General features: G+C 38.4%; 1 protein-coding gene across 1 annotated transcript; it reads left to right on the top strand.

Annotated features, from left to right (window-relative positions):
* Positions 1 to 5,637: 5,637 nt before the first annotated feature.
* Positions 5,638 to 11,528, top strand: LOC137958149 (probable inactive leucine-rich repeat receptor-like protein kinase At3g03770). The gene is made up of 7 exons (XM_068805249.1): positions 5,638 to 7,534; positions 9,687 to 9,817; positions 10,058 to 10,298; positions 10,378 to 10,589; positions 10,696 to 10,748; positions 10,908 to 11,019; positions 11,098 to 11,528. The coding sequence occupies exons 1-7, from the start codon at positions 6,190 to 6,192 to the stop codon at positions 11,329 to 11,331; spliced, it is 2,328 nt and encodes a 775-aa protein (XP_068661350.1). The 5' UTR covers positions 5,638 to 6,189; the 3' UTR covers positions 11,332 to 11,528.
* Positions 11,529 to 12,883: the final 1,355 nt, after the last annotated feature.

The following is a 12,883-nucleotide window of genomic DNA, read 5'->3' as shown; positions in this document are numbered from 1 at the left end:
CAGGCAAAATTTTGCAAGTCTACCATTGACTGTTACAATTGTCATAAGTTTGGACATTTTCAATATGAATGCCCAACAAAGGGGACATAGACAAAAGTATATGTGCACAAGTTAATGAATAAATGTTGTTAATGGCATATGTGGACTCCAAGGAAGCTAGTAAGGAGGAGTTATGGTTACTGGATTCAGCTTGCAGCAACCATTTGTGTGGCAAGAAGGAGTTTTTTCTCCATGCTTGATGAAAGTTTTAAATTTTTTGTAAAGTTGGGAGACAATTCAAGCATGGCTATGATAGGAAAAGAAAACATACGAATGTTGGTGAATGGACTTGTACAAATCATCACTGAGGTGTTTTATATACCAGAACTGAAGACTAATTTGCTAAGTGTTGGACTGCTACAAGAAAAGGGGCTTGCAATTCTCATACAGCATGGGAAATGTAAAATTTATCATCCTGAGAGATGATTGATTATGGAGACTGCGACGACGTCAAACAGAATGTTCATCTATCTGTCCAGAAATAGCAAAAAGAATAAATATGTTTTTCTTCTCTTACAGAGGATCTAGCTCGGCTTTGGCACTTTAGATATGGACATTTAAGCTTCAATGACTTAAAAACTCTTCAGCGGAAAAGAATGGTGAATGGACGGCCTCAATGTACTTCTCCTTCAACAGTATGTGAAAATTGTTTAGTAGGAAAACAATGTAGAGGTCAATTTCCAAAAGAAAACACATGGAGGGCTTCTCAGAATCTTCAACTGGTGCATGCCGACATTTGTGGACCAATCGAACTTACTTCAAACTGCAAGAAAAGGTACCTAATCACTTTCATTGATGATTTTAGCCACAAACTTGGGTTTATTTCTTAGTAGATAAATCAAAAGCTTTTATTACTTTCAAGAATTATAAGAGTCGTGTTGAGAAAGAAATTGGTTCATATATAAGATGTATTCGTACTGATCATGGAGGAGAATTTACATCACACGAGTTCACAAATTTTTGTAAGAAAATTGACATACATAGACAACTGACCGCAGCATATACTCCACAACATAACGGAGTTGCAGAGAGAAAGAACCAAACCATTATGAATATGGTTAAAAGCATGCTTTCAAGAAGAAAGATTCCAAAAATTTTCTAGCCCGAAGCAGTCAATTGGAATATCTATGTTCTGACTAGAAGTCCAACTTTGGTAGTTAAAAACGTGACTCCGAAAGAAGCTTGGAGTGAAATTAAACCACCAGTTGATCATTTTCAGGGTATTTGGCTGCATATCACATGTTCATATTTCTGATAATAAGAGGATTAAGCTTGATGACAAGAGTGTGAGATGTATTCTACTCGGAGTTAGTGAGGAATCGAAGGCATACAGATTGTATGATCCAATTTCTCAGAAGATAATAGTAAGGAGAGATTTGAAGTTTGAAGAAGAAAACAGTTGGGATTGGAGCAAGAGTCATGAAAAAGCTATTATAGTTGATCTGGACTGGAGAGAAAGTGGCAAAGAATCTCTCTCAATAAATAACAATGGAGGAAACATTGACGCTGATCACCATGACAATTCAACAGAAGATATTGAGGGCGATCATTCAGATGAGGCAAATGAAGAAAATAGGAGTAATGGCAATGAAGAAAGAGTCAGAAGGCCACCAGCTTGGATGAGAGATTACGAAAGTGGAGACGGTCTATCTAAAGAAGAAAATATTGTATACCAAGCTTTGTTTGCAGGCAGTGATCCAGTCTCATTTGGCGATGCTGTGAAAAATATGAAGTGGAGAAAAACAATGGATGCAGAAATAAAAGCCATAGAGAGAAATGATACATGGGAGTTGACGGACTTACCTATTGAAGTAAAAAAGGTTGGGGTAAAATAGGTTTATAAGATAAAACTCAATGAGAATGGAGAAGTGGATAAGTACAAAGCCCGGTTGGTCGCAAAGGGATACACTAAAAAACATTGAGTAGATTATACTAAGGGTTTTGCACCTGTAGCTCGGTTAGATACAATTCGACTAGTGATTTCTCTTCCAGCTCTAAAGGAATGGACAATCTACCAATTAGACGTAAAATCAACCTTCTTGCATGGTGAACTAAGTGAAAAAGTATTTGTCGAACAACCACCTGGATATGAACAGAAGGGCAATGAGCAGAAGGTTTCAAGACTGAAAAAAAAAAGCCTTATATGGACTTAAACGAGTTTGGTATAGTCGTATAGAGTCTTATTTTATGAAAGAAGGATTTGAGAAATACCACCATGAACATACTTTATTCATTAAGACAAGAAATGAAGGTAAGATCTTAATTGTGCGTCTCTATGTAGATGATCTTATATTTACTAGGAATGATGAGTTTATATTTGCTAAGTTTAAAAAAAAAGATGATGTTTGAATTTGATATGACTGATCTTGGAAAAATGAGATACTTTCTTGGCATTGAGGTGATGCAAAGATCAAATGACATCTAGGAAGGGAGAGGTTTAACATGGACAAGTACAACCCAATTTGCAATCCTATAGTTCCTGGATTAAGCTCATGAAAAATAGAGATGGAGTGAGGATAGACAGTACTTTCTATAAGCAGTTTGTGGGAAGTCTTATGTATTTGACAGCCACTTGTCCAGATGTTATGTTTGTAGTGAGTCTCATTAGTAGATTCATGACTTGCCCTACTGAACTTCATTTCCAAGCAGCAAAGAGGATATTAAGGTATTTGAAAGGTACTATTTGATTTTGGTGTGTTCTACAAGAAAGGAGGAAATGATGAATTGGTTGTCTACACAAATAGTTGGGCTCAGGAGGAGTGCCTTGGTCCTTGAAGAAACAACTTGTAGTCGTTTTGTCCACTACTGAAGTTGAGTTCATTGTTGCAACCTCATGTGCATGTCAAACAATAAGGATAAGAAGGATATTGAAAAATCTCAGTTATGCTCAACATGATTCCACAACCTTGTACTTTCGATTCAAGGAGTCCCAAATATTTTTTGATGTATCCTTGTTCAAAATAGTCTCCAGGACTGATTGATCAATGACTTGGAAGAGATAATTCTTAGCCTTCAAATCCTTTAGCTTTGCATCTGCAATCACCTTCTTTTGTCCTTCTGTGAGTTCTGCCCCTGCTTCCACTGTAGGGATCCCTTCCTCTATCACGTCCCAATATTTCTTTGAGCGTAGAAAATTTTCCATGAGCATACACCAGTGATCATAGTGTTCATCAAGCTTTGGAATTGTTGGTTGAACAAAACTACTTTCAATTGTCTTTTCTTTTTTATTTTTTCTCTTCTCTTTTCACCTCAAGGATTTTTAACAGTTTAACAATCAAACTTTCTAAAAAACCAGTAATGCATGGTCGCTTCAAACACATTAATGTTCGTTTTCATTTCCGTCGTGAGCTAATAAAAGATGAAATTGTAAAAATGATTTATTGTCATACACAGGAGCAAGTTACAGATATAATGACTAAGTTTTTAAAACTTGATGTGTTCTTGAAGATACGCGATCTATTGGGTGCTTGTTCGGATCCAGGTGTAAACTAATTGCTAAAAACATTCAGTTTAAGGGAGGATATTAAAATTGTTAGAATTGTTAGAAGGAACTATTCATTCATAACTATTTTTAGTCCTTAGACCATTTCTTCCTGAACGTAAAACAAAAGAATTTCTGTTTCTCTGTAAGGATATAAAACCAAACCGAACCCATTGCCAACCCTCTAATAGATTAACATTAGAAAATGGTGGTGGGTGGTGGCCATATTTTGTATTGGGACCTTAAAACGTCGTACAAAACTATTCAAATTATTAAAATAATAGCTACCGCGAGACATTTATCAGTATCGTATCATCAAGTCCAAAAATCTGATTAATAATCAACCTGCATACGACACAAATCCATAGTAGTTTAACTCATTCTACTTATGACCCATGCCTCCGCCACTTCGCCATCTCATATGGAACAAGAAATGGTGGCGGCCTATCAATCCTCTCTCTCGCTCTCCCTCTCTCTCTCTCTCTGCTCGTTATCCACTCAGTAAGACCAGCTGGCAAGAGCGTTCTTTAAATTGAGTTTTTGGCTCATTCGCTGTTTCTTTAAATTTTCTATCAACTTCGTCTTCAACTTGAAAGGTAAAATAACCAATTTCTTTTGCCTGCAACTGAACTTGCCTTCTCTATTAATCAAACGCAACAGATTGGATATTTTACCAGTCTCTTTCGTTTCAAATAATCTCTACTTGCCACTCAATGTTAATTAATGTAAGCTCTTATAACCTTGTTCTGTTTCTTGATTCACAGGCTCTACTACATTTTCGCAGGGTAAATACAAGCCCACAGGGTGTTCGACTAAATCGTGCAAAGAGTTTCTTCGGAAGCAATCACAGTTCCTTCTCTTACAAGTGACTCAGCTTCGACTTTCTCAAACATATGCCCCGCCGTGGCCTTGCAGTCCACATGGCTTATGTCGGCAGAGATTTTAAAACCATGTCTGCTGTCTCGTTTGCTATCATGGACCCAGAAAAGTTGAGAAACGATGACATCGTCCCTGAACCCCAAATGGCGACTTCTCGTCTTTGCTTGAATCACAATATAGTCCAGGCTCGGGATGATTCGATTGCTCTTCGAAAGGAAATTGTGTTTTTTACTCGTACTTGATTTTCTGCTCCAGTCTTCAATTGATCCAACCAGATCCTACAGAGTAAAAGAAAGAGGAAAGTCATGTCAAAACAAAACTTCTCAGAGTAGTGTCCCTTTGCAGTATTTTCTAATGGCGGGTCCTGCGTGAGGGAATCTCTCTAGCATCCCCTAGTGTCAAGGAAGTCAATATCGGAGTTACTGATTTCAGCTGGGGTGGATTTGATCTCATCGATGCTATTGAAAGCGGGTGACCCACAAGCTGTTTGTCTTTATGCCACTACGAACTTGAAACCCTCTAATCAATAATTTACTCTCTCTGTTCCCATCCATCCATGATTACAAGTCCTTCGGTGATCAGTGGTGCATGCGTAAATACGATCTACTCTTTGGATAATCTCGTGTGCTCTTTTTTGGCTGAGAAAATTCGCACACACGAGTGAACATGGGCGCCGTCACTTACCTCATGGGCGGCATATCGCGTAATGCATCCTCCATGTTTGGGGAAGAGAGACCAACCCTTCTATGGATTAGCGACCGTTAGGTATTCGATGTCCCGGACACCTGTTCTGGGCCCACCTGAACCTTAAATTTTCTGCCCAAAGGCTTTACTTTCCCGTTTTGACCTCGATGTTTGAGATGGAATTACGGCGACTGGTTTATTTATCATCGCGTTTTCGATGCAAATGTTGACAAAAGTATTACCTTCCTTTGATGGGGTAGTTTGGTCAAAATAGTCCAGGCCGGGTCCGGACTCCGGGCTCATTTTCGTTCCCATTTTTTCCTTTCATCGCTTCTATACTGTTTTTCACTGTGGGGGAGAGACACCGAGTAGAGTACAGAGTACAGACCACGGCAGTGTCAGAAGAGAGCTGGAGGGAGGACCCGTTCTTTTGATAAAAGAGGGCGTTCACCTTGTCACCTCGGCACACCCATCTCCATTAATGTGGAGAAGGGAGAAGATGACACCTCATTGTGTTCAATGAAGAAGAGCAGGTGATTGCTGTAAATGCTTTTCAACAGGGCAGCTAGCCACTCTTGTTACCTGTACTCACTAATTTGAATGCTTCTTGTGGATAACATTCATTTGGAACGTCGTTTCCCACCTGGGTATCTTTTTACTCTCGGGTTCCTGAAAGTTTTATATCAATGTCGAAAGAAGGAAGCTTTGTTTGCATCCAACGAGGTGCTTCTCGTTATCTAATCTTTCTTGGCTTCATGGGTCGTTTGTAGAAAAGGGTGTCGAGCTCGCTACTTCCGGAGACTTCTGTTCTGCTCTTTTTGGATCTCAAGAGAATCCGGCATCTCTTCCAAAAATTGCGGAGGCTTCTTTCTCTAATTCCGATGACGAAATTGTTGAATACTTGTCAATAATGTTCTGCTGTCTTTCAGCAACCGTCACGTGGGTTAATCTGAAGCTCTCTAAGTTGTTGTTCTGCGTCCTGCCTTGTCCTTGATTTGTAAGAACCTGGGTAGTTTGTTTCAAATACCCCAAGGTTCTCTCTGAGGATTGTATGCAAACAACCGGGTGTTGCTCATCTTGTCCTTAAATTCCTGTTCGAGTTACTCATGGAAAGATTCGGATTAATCTGTTTTTCATTATTTTTCTTCATCCCTGCTACCCACCAATCACAGACTTCTCAAACCCAGGTTCTACTACAGCTTAGGAAACATTTAGGGTACCCCAAAACGCTAGATGCTTGGAATCAGTCAAATGACGACCTGTGCTATACACCTTCTTCCCCTACTCTAAGCATTGTCTGCGAAGGAAACTCGGTCACACAGCTAAGGATTGTAGGCGACAAACCCGTCAAAGTTAGTAACTTCAAAGGCTTCCCACTTCCCGGTCAGACTCTTTCTGAACGTTTCTCGTTAGATTCCTTCGTCACTACTTTGACAAGGTTATCTAGCTTGAGACTTGTTTGCTTGGTCTCACTGGGGTTATGGGGTCCTTTCCCAGAGAAAATTCACCGTCTATATTCTCTCGAAGTTCTTGACTTAAGCTCAAATTTTTTGTATGGCTCTATTCCTCCTAAAATTTCTGCCATGACGAAGCTACAAACTTTGACACTGGACAGTAACTTCTTTAACGGTACTGTGCCCGACTGGTTTGATTCCATGCCAAACCTGACTTTCTTGAGCTTGAAGAGTAATCAATTAACCGGGCCATTCCCGGAGTCAGTGGGTCGAATTAAGAATCTTACAGATCTGGCTCTTTCGCAGAATCACGTTTCAGGTGGTATACCTGATTTAAGTGGCTTGAGCAATCTTGAAGTATTGGACTTGAGAGAGAACAAGTTAAGTACTGGATTGACAAACATGCCCAAGAGCTTGGTTACCATTCTTCTTAGCAGAAACTCCTTAGCTGATGAAATACCAAAGGAATTTGGCGAATTGCTTCGACTTCAGCACCTAGATCTCTCATTCAATCTTCTCCATGGGACGCCTCCTTCCTCATTATTCTCATTGCCAAACATCAGTTATTTGAACCTGGAATTCAATCAGCTAAGCGGGTCTCTCCCTAAGGGGCTACATTGCAGCCATTCACTGGGTTACGTAGATATTTCTACCAATAGATTGACAGGTGCGCTACCCTCTTGCTTGAGCTCCAGATGGGATAAAAGAGTTGTAAAATTTGGAGGAAATTGTTTATCTGCTGACCGCGGCCATCAAAATGAGGAATCCTTTTGCAAAGAAGCCAGTGAGGGAATAAGAGAATCAAGGCATAAAGGTATAGGAGCTTTAGTTGGCGTTATTGGTGGAGTTGTAGTTGTTATGTTTCTAGCGGCCCTTGCGTTTTTGCTGTTCTGCAGAAGATATTGTTCGCGTGGGGTAGCAGAACAGCATTTATTGCCAAAAGCTCTACAAGCAAACACACCAACTGGGCTCTCTTCTGAGCTTCTTGCGAATGCAAGTAAGTTGCTACTGTCTTTCTAAAATTCTACTTTTTGAACACATACTTTCTAGATTCGGTCGATTTCATTCATATATTTTTCGAACGTCTTTCTTCATTCCTTCTAACTAACTCGAAAAGTGGGTAATGGTTATATCCACTCAAAGGTAATTCCTTGGAACTCTTAGCGGGGGATATAAATTCTTGGTAAGAATAACACAAAGGATATGCATTTCTGATGCCAAAGGTAAAAAAAGTTACTGTGGGATGACCATAAAACAAAAGGTAGTGCTTGTTAAGGCATACATATACAACTGTTGTAGTGAGTGGAGGCAAGGTTACAGATCAAGGTCCAAATGCTTGTCAATGTTTAGATGACTTTTAGTACTGGAATAAACATTTACATATTTTTTAGTTGTTAAATTGGATAATAACAGGCACCGATCTGCCATTCAGAAACAGAATGCACAATCTCAAGGAATATGCAGCTGCTGCATGCAGATCTGGGGAATGGGTTATTGCCCCTCCTTCAAACAAACATTTGAGAAATCAATCTGTCTCAGCTAAGCCTTTCAAAAACAAGAAAAAAAAATGCAGCTAACAGTGCTTTGTTTAGTAGAGCGGGCATAGCATCCATCAACATATCTAGTTTCTAATCATGGAAGGATCTTCAAAATGATAGAATCATTCTACTAAAAAGAGAATTCTTTTTGTCAATCTTCTCAGAATTGGTCATCTCAGAGGGTAGCACCTATTTCCTGCACATTTGGGGTGAAAAATCCAGAGTATAGTTGACAAAATTAAAAAGAAAGGAAAAAAAATAACTTTATGATAACTGAAGGACGATGCTTTTGGACTGTCAGAGTTTAAAAATGGACCGGGTCAGACATGTCTTGATTCTAGCCAAACTTTAGCATCCCAAACCAAAACATTGTGACCGTTGTGTTCTGTTCACTCAAAATAGTCCTAGGCCAGCTGAGCTTCTCTCACTTGTTACTAAAGAATATGTACCAGTTCTTGTTTACACCTAAACTAATATTTCCACATTTCTTTTGATAATAAAATAAAAAACATTTAGTAATAATGAGTACTGAGTGCATATTAGTAGACAGAAATATAAGTTAGCTCTGAGTGATTGCCCAAAAATATTACAAGTAATTAAAGAATAGATGATGTTGTCCTAAAATTATAATTGGAGGTGCTACCTTTGTGCTGGATTTGACATTTGGAATCAGCATGTCCTGCACCAACTAAATTTTACTTGGAAAGTGGTTATTAGAACTTGAATATTAATACGATATGGAAGTAATGTCCTCAGCTAAATTCCACGTAACTTTCTAAGGTAAACTTCTTCAGAGTTTCTATCCTTGAACTTTTGAAGATCTGGAATATTGGATTTAGATGGGAACAAATGAAAAATGCAGTGTGGTAGATTCAAGCAAATCAACTATATGCTGAACTTAATGAAGGAATTAGCTTGGAGAATTGGTAAACTGGACAAGGAAACAACCAGTTGAAAGACGTTGAACAAATAATATTTAATGAAATTATTGGACAAATATCTATAAGGGGCATTTAAATTCTGGCAGTTGGCATTGGAATATCGGTTCCTCTGTAAGATGAGTTTTTTGGACCAATGTCAAGGATTGGTGCTGTGCTTGTGCAATACCATCTATTGTTTAAATATCTATAATTTTTCATCAGTGGGAACGGCAATGGTGTTCTTTGGTGACAGAGTGGAAGTCATGGATTTGATGAAAACATTATCTTGTCAGTGAAATATTGAGAGTTTAACTTGATATGGGTGACTTCAAAGATGCATAGCCATTAGTTATCTCATGAAGGGGAAAAAGAAAAAAAAGGAAAAGAAACAAGAATATTGATGTTTAGATAGGTGGTCTTAGATTCATCTATCGCTTCTGTTTTCTATCTGTGGGTGTCTCCATGCTTACATTCTGACAGCAATGACATATCTTGCATTTACTTTTTTATGTTTTTAAGTAAATCCATGAAAGCATACAGACCAATGATGAGCTAATTTTCCTCTTGTTATCAGCTGTGTTTGTGACATTTCTATAAGGTCCCTATCAAACTTAAATATATAGAAACAATATATAACTTATTTTCAAGAATTCGTCATTTTGAGTTATTTTGTGTTATTATTCCTTTCCAGGATACATTTCACAAGTGAAATTAGGAACACGAGGTTCACCTGTTTACAGATTATTTTCCCTGGAAGAGTTAAATGAAGTAACAAACAATTTCGACCAATCATCATATCTGGGGAATGGTTCAACTGGGAAGGTATGCATTTTCATCAGTGATGTGAAGACTAACTAATATCTGGCCTCCCCCCGGATTTAAATCTAACCTCCTCGGATATGCAAAAGTAAAGATGATTACTTGATCATTACATTTGTCAATTGCCATAACCTTCAAGCATCTATTGAATCAAATTTGTGCCTGTGGAAAAGAGAGGCTAGAAATTAATCAGCCGTCCAACTACAGTTTTCTGTTTTACTGATGACCTATATAATTTTTCAGCTTTACAAGGGTAGATTGGAGAATGGAGCGTATGTAGCAATACGATGTTTAGCATTGTTTAAGCGGTACTCTATTCGGAATCTTCAACTTCGATTAGATTTACTGTCAAAGCTCTGCCATCCGCATTTGGTTGGTCTGCTGGGGCACTGCATTGATGGCTCGTACAACGATACCAGCATCAATCGTGTTTTCCTTGTTTATGAATATGTGCCAAATGGAAACCTACGGTCTCATCTTTGTGGTAAACTTTTTGTAAATTTCTACATGTATTGCCTGTTATTTTTCTATCTTATTTTTAACTCCACCCCTTATGTGTGCAGAGAACAGTCCAGATAAGGTTCTTAAATGGTCAGAGAGGTTGTCTATTCTGATTGGTGTTGCCAAAGCTGTACACTTTCTACATACTGGAATAATTCCTGGTTTCTTCAACAATCGGTTGAAGGCCAACAATATTTTGCTCGATGAACATTATGTGGCAAAACTTAGTGACTATGGACTTTCCATTATAACAGAAGAAATAGACAAACTGGAGGTCTGCTCTAAGTTTCCAATTAACTTCTTTATAATTCCTGTCGCACTGATACTTTGTGCAGCATTCACATCAGTAAACATTGGTCTTGTTTGTGCTTGTTTTGTAGGCTAAGGCAGAGGGTCATAAATCATCTCTCATTGAGAACCAAACACTTACATGGTAAGAATCCTCTAAATGAGAGCAAATCAGCATATGAGCATATCTTCTCTGCTTTTGAGCATGAAATGGGTTTCTGTTGCACTCTTTTTCTCTTTCTTTACACCCCAAAGCTGACCAGTTAAAATCTAACTGGAGCTTAATTTTGATATCCATTTTCAGGCAATTGAAAAAATTGCAGGACGATGTTTACAGCTTTGGTTTGATTTTGCTTGAAACTCTAGTTGGGGGTACAGTATCTGAGAAGGAAGAATCGTATCTACTTAATGAGATGGTATGTCCAGACTGAAAAATCATCAAGGCTTTTATGAACCAAAATAGTTAAATTTGGTGACCGTATTTCTTCTTGCAGGCATCATCATTTAGTAGCCAAGATGGGCGCAAAAGGATGGTGGATCCCATTGTACTCACCACTGCCTGCGAAGAATCGTTATCTATTATAATCTCAATTGCAAAAAAATGCATTTCTCCGGAGTCATCAGTTCGCCCATCCATTGAAGATGTGATCTGGAACTTGCATTACGCTGCTCAAGTCCAAGCAACGGCCGATGGAGATCAGAAATCAGAATTGGCTCCAGAGCCATAGATTGTTCCAGAAACAGGCTGTAGATAAGATGAAAAATCAAATATCGAGCTCTTGCAAGCATATAAATATCCAAATTAAGTTTTTCTTTTTCATGATCCTCTCTGAAATTGTAATATAATTTGTGGTAATGCATGATCGTGTATGATCTTGGCCGTGGGCTTCTCAAAGCAATTTAAGCAATTTGAAGGCTTAAAACATTCCTGGAGGCTTTGAATTCTTCATTGGTTAGGTCTGAAAACTGATCGACACTCGGCTTGTAGGATTTGTTACCAGCATGGTCGAATGATTCGATGAACTCGAGAATGGCTTGGAATACAGAAAACGCTTATCTTTTTCTGCTGCAGTCTCGAATAAGCACCCACAACGTGCCATCCACTGTTGGTGCCTCTGCCTCGTCGATACCTCGTGCAAAGACCGAGATGTTCCACTCCATAAGACACGCAAATAGAGAAGGTGAAGAACAAAGGCAGGGATAAGCATAACTTACTCAAGGCCATTGTAACACAATCAGAGGTGAAATGGGTTTTAATTTGAGTGGGTTGCAGAAAGCTAGCTCCATCGTCAGTGGGTTTATATAGAACAATGGGGGATTCGCCGCCTCCTCTTCGCAAGGCAAATGGCAACAATTATGACTGCGGGATACCAAAACAATTGCAACTTCAGTTGACAAAACTTGGGGTGGATTCGGATAGAGAGGAAATCCTGCACAGATGCACGAGAGAGGTTAACAATATATGTTATAAGAATGGATAATGGGTCGAAAACGGAGGAAGAAGACAAGGAACTGCTCAAGTTCCATAAACTTTCATTCGACTAATAATTTCATTGAAAATTTTTCTTGTACAATTCCTTTTGACCAGTTTTTTGTATTTGTGCCATCGTAGGAAACAACGAAAATTAGTTAAAGTATTTGAATTTACTCTTAAAATAAAAAAATAAAAAATAAGAAATAAGGTTGAAGAAAGAGGTAAGTGATAAAAAAAAAACTTAAGAGCTTCTTGGTTTGTTTCCTTTTGATCCTTAAACAACTTTGGTGGTATGCCTTTTTTCAAAGGATCATCAATCATCAACTCAGTACCAATATGTTCAATGAGCACTTCATTTGTGTAAGAAAACGAAGGATTTCAAAGAATTTTTCGATGTATTCTTCTCTGTTTAGGAGACTATTTATAAGATATTATATGCTGATTTTAGGTCCAATTTATATCCTAAAATCAAGGTGCAGAATCAATCACGGATTGATGGAAATAATTAGTTTCCTACAATTAAATCTAATTTACATACATTCTATTACAGTGCACACACTCCCCCTCAAGTTGGTGCATAGATATCGGTCATGCCCAATTTATCAATTATACCATGACATGCCTTCCTTGATACTGCCTTCGTGAGCATATCAGCCAACTGACTCTTAGATTGAATAAAAGGGAATTGTATGATTTTTGCATCGAGGTTCTCCTTGATGAAATGACAATCAACTTCAACATGTTTAGTCTGATCATGTTGAATCAGATTTTGTGCAATTGCGATGGCTACCTTGTTATCACAATGG

Source organism: Aristolochia californica, unplaced genomic scaffold (genome assembly GCF_029961685.1).
Source record: "Aristolochia californica isolate CCGP_79_NKW_82.1479 unplaced genomic scaffold, dmAriCali1.0.hap1 SCAF_1, whole genome shotgun sequence".
Taxonomy (NCBI): domain Eukaryota; kingdom Viridiplantae; phylum Streptophyta; class Magnoliopsida; order Piperales; family Aristolochiaceae; genus Aristolochia; species Aristolochia californica.
This window is presented reverse-complemented; position numbering and strand designations above follow the sequence as displayed.

What these genes read in the sequence shown, in the direction of transcription:
- LOC137958149 (XM_068805249.1), top strand. Translation starts at nt 6,190, where the DNA reads ATGGAAAGATTCGGATTAATCTGTTTTTCATTATTTTTCTTCATCCCT. An exon ending in TGAGCTTCTTGCGAATGCAA is followed by an intron (nt 7,535 to 9,686) that starts GTAAGTTGCTAC and finishes ATTCCTTTCCAG; the next exon opens with GATACATTTCACAAGTGAAA. An exon ending in GAGAACCAAACACTTACATG is followed by an intron (nt 10,749 to 10,907) that starts GTAAGAATCCTC and finishes ATCCATTTTCAG; the next exon opens with GCAATTGAAAAAATTGCAGG.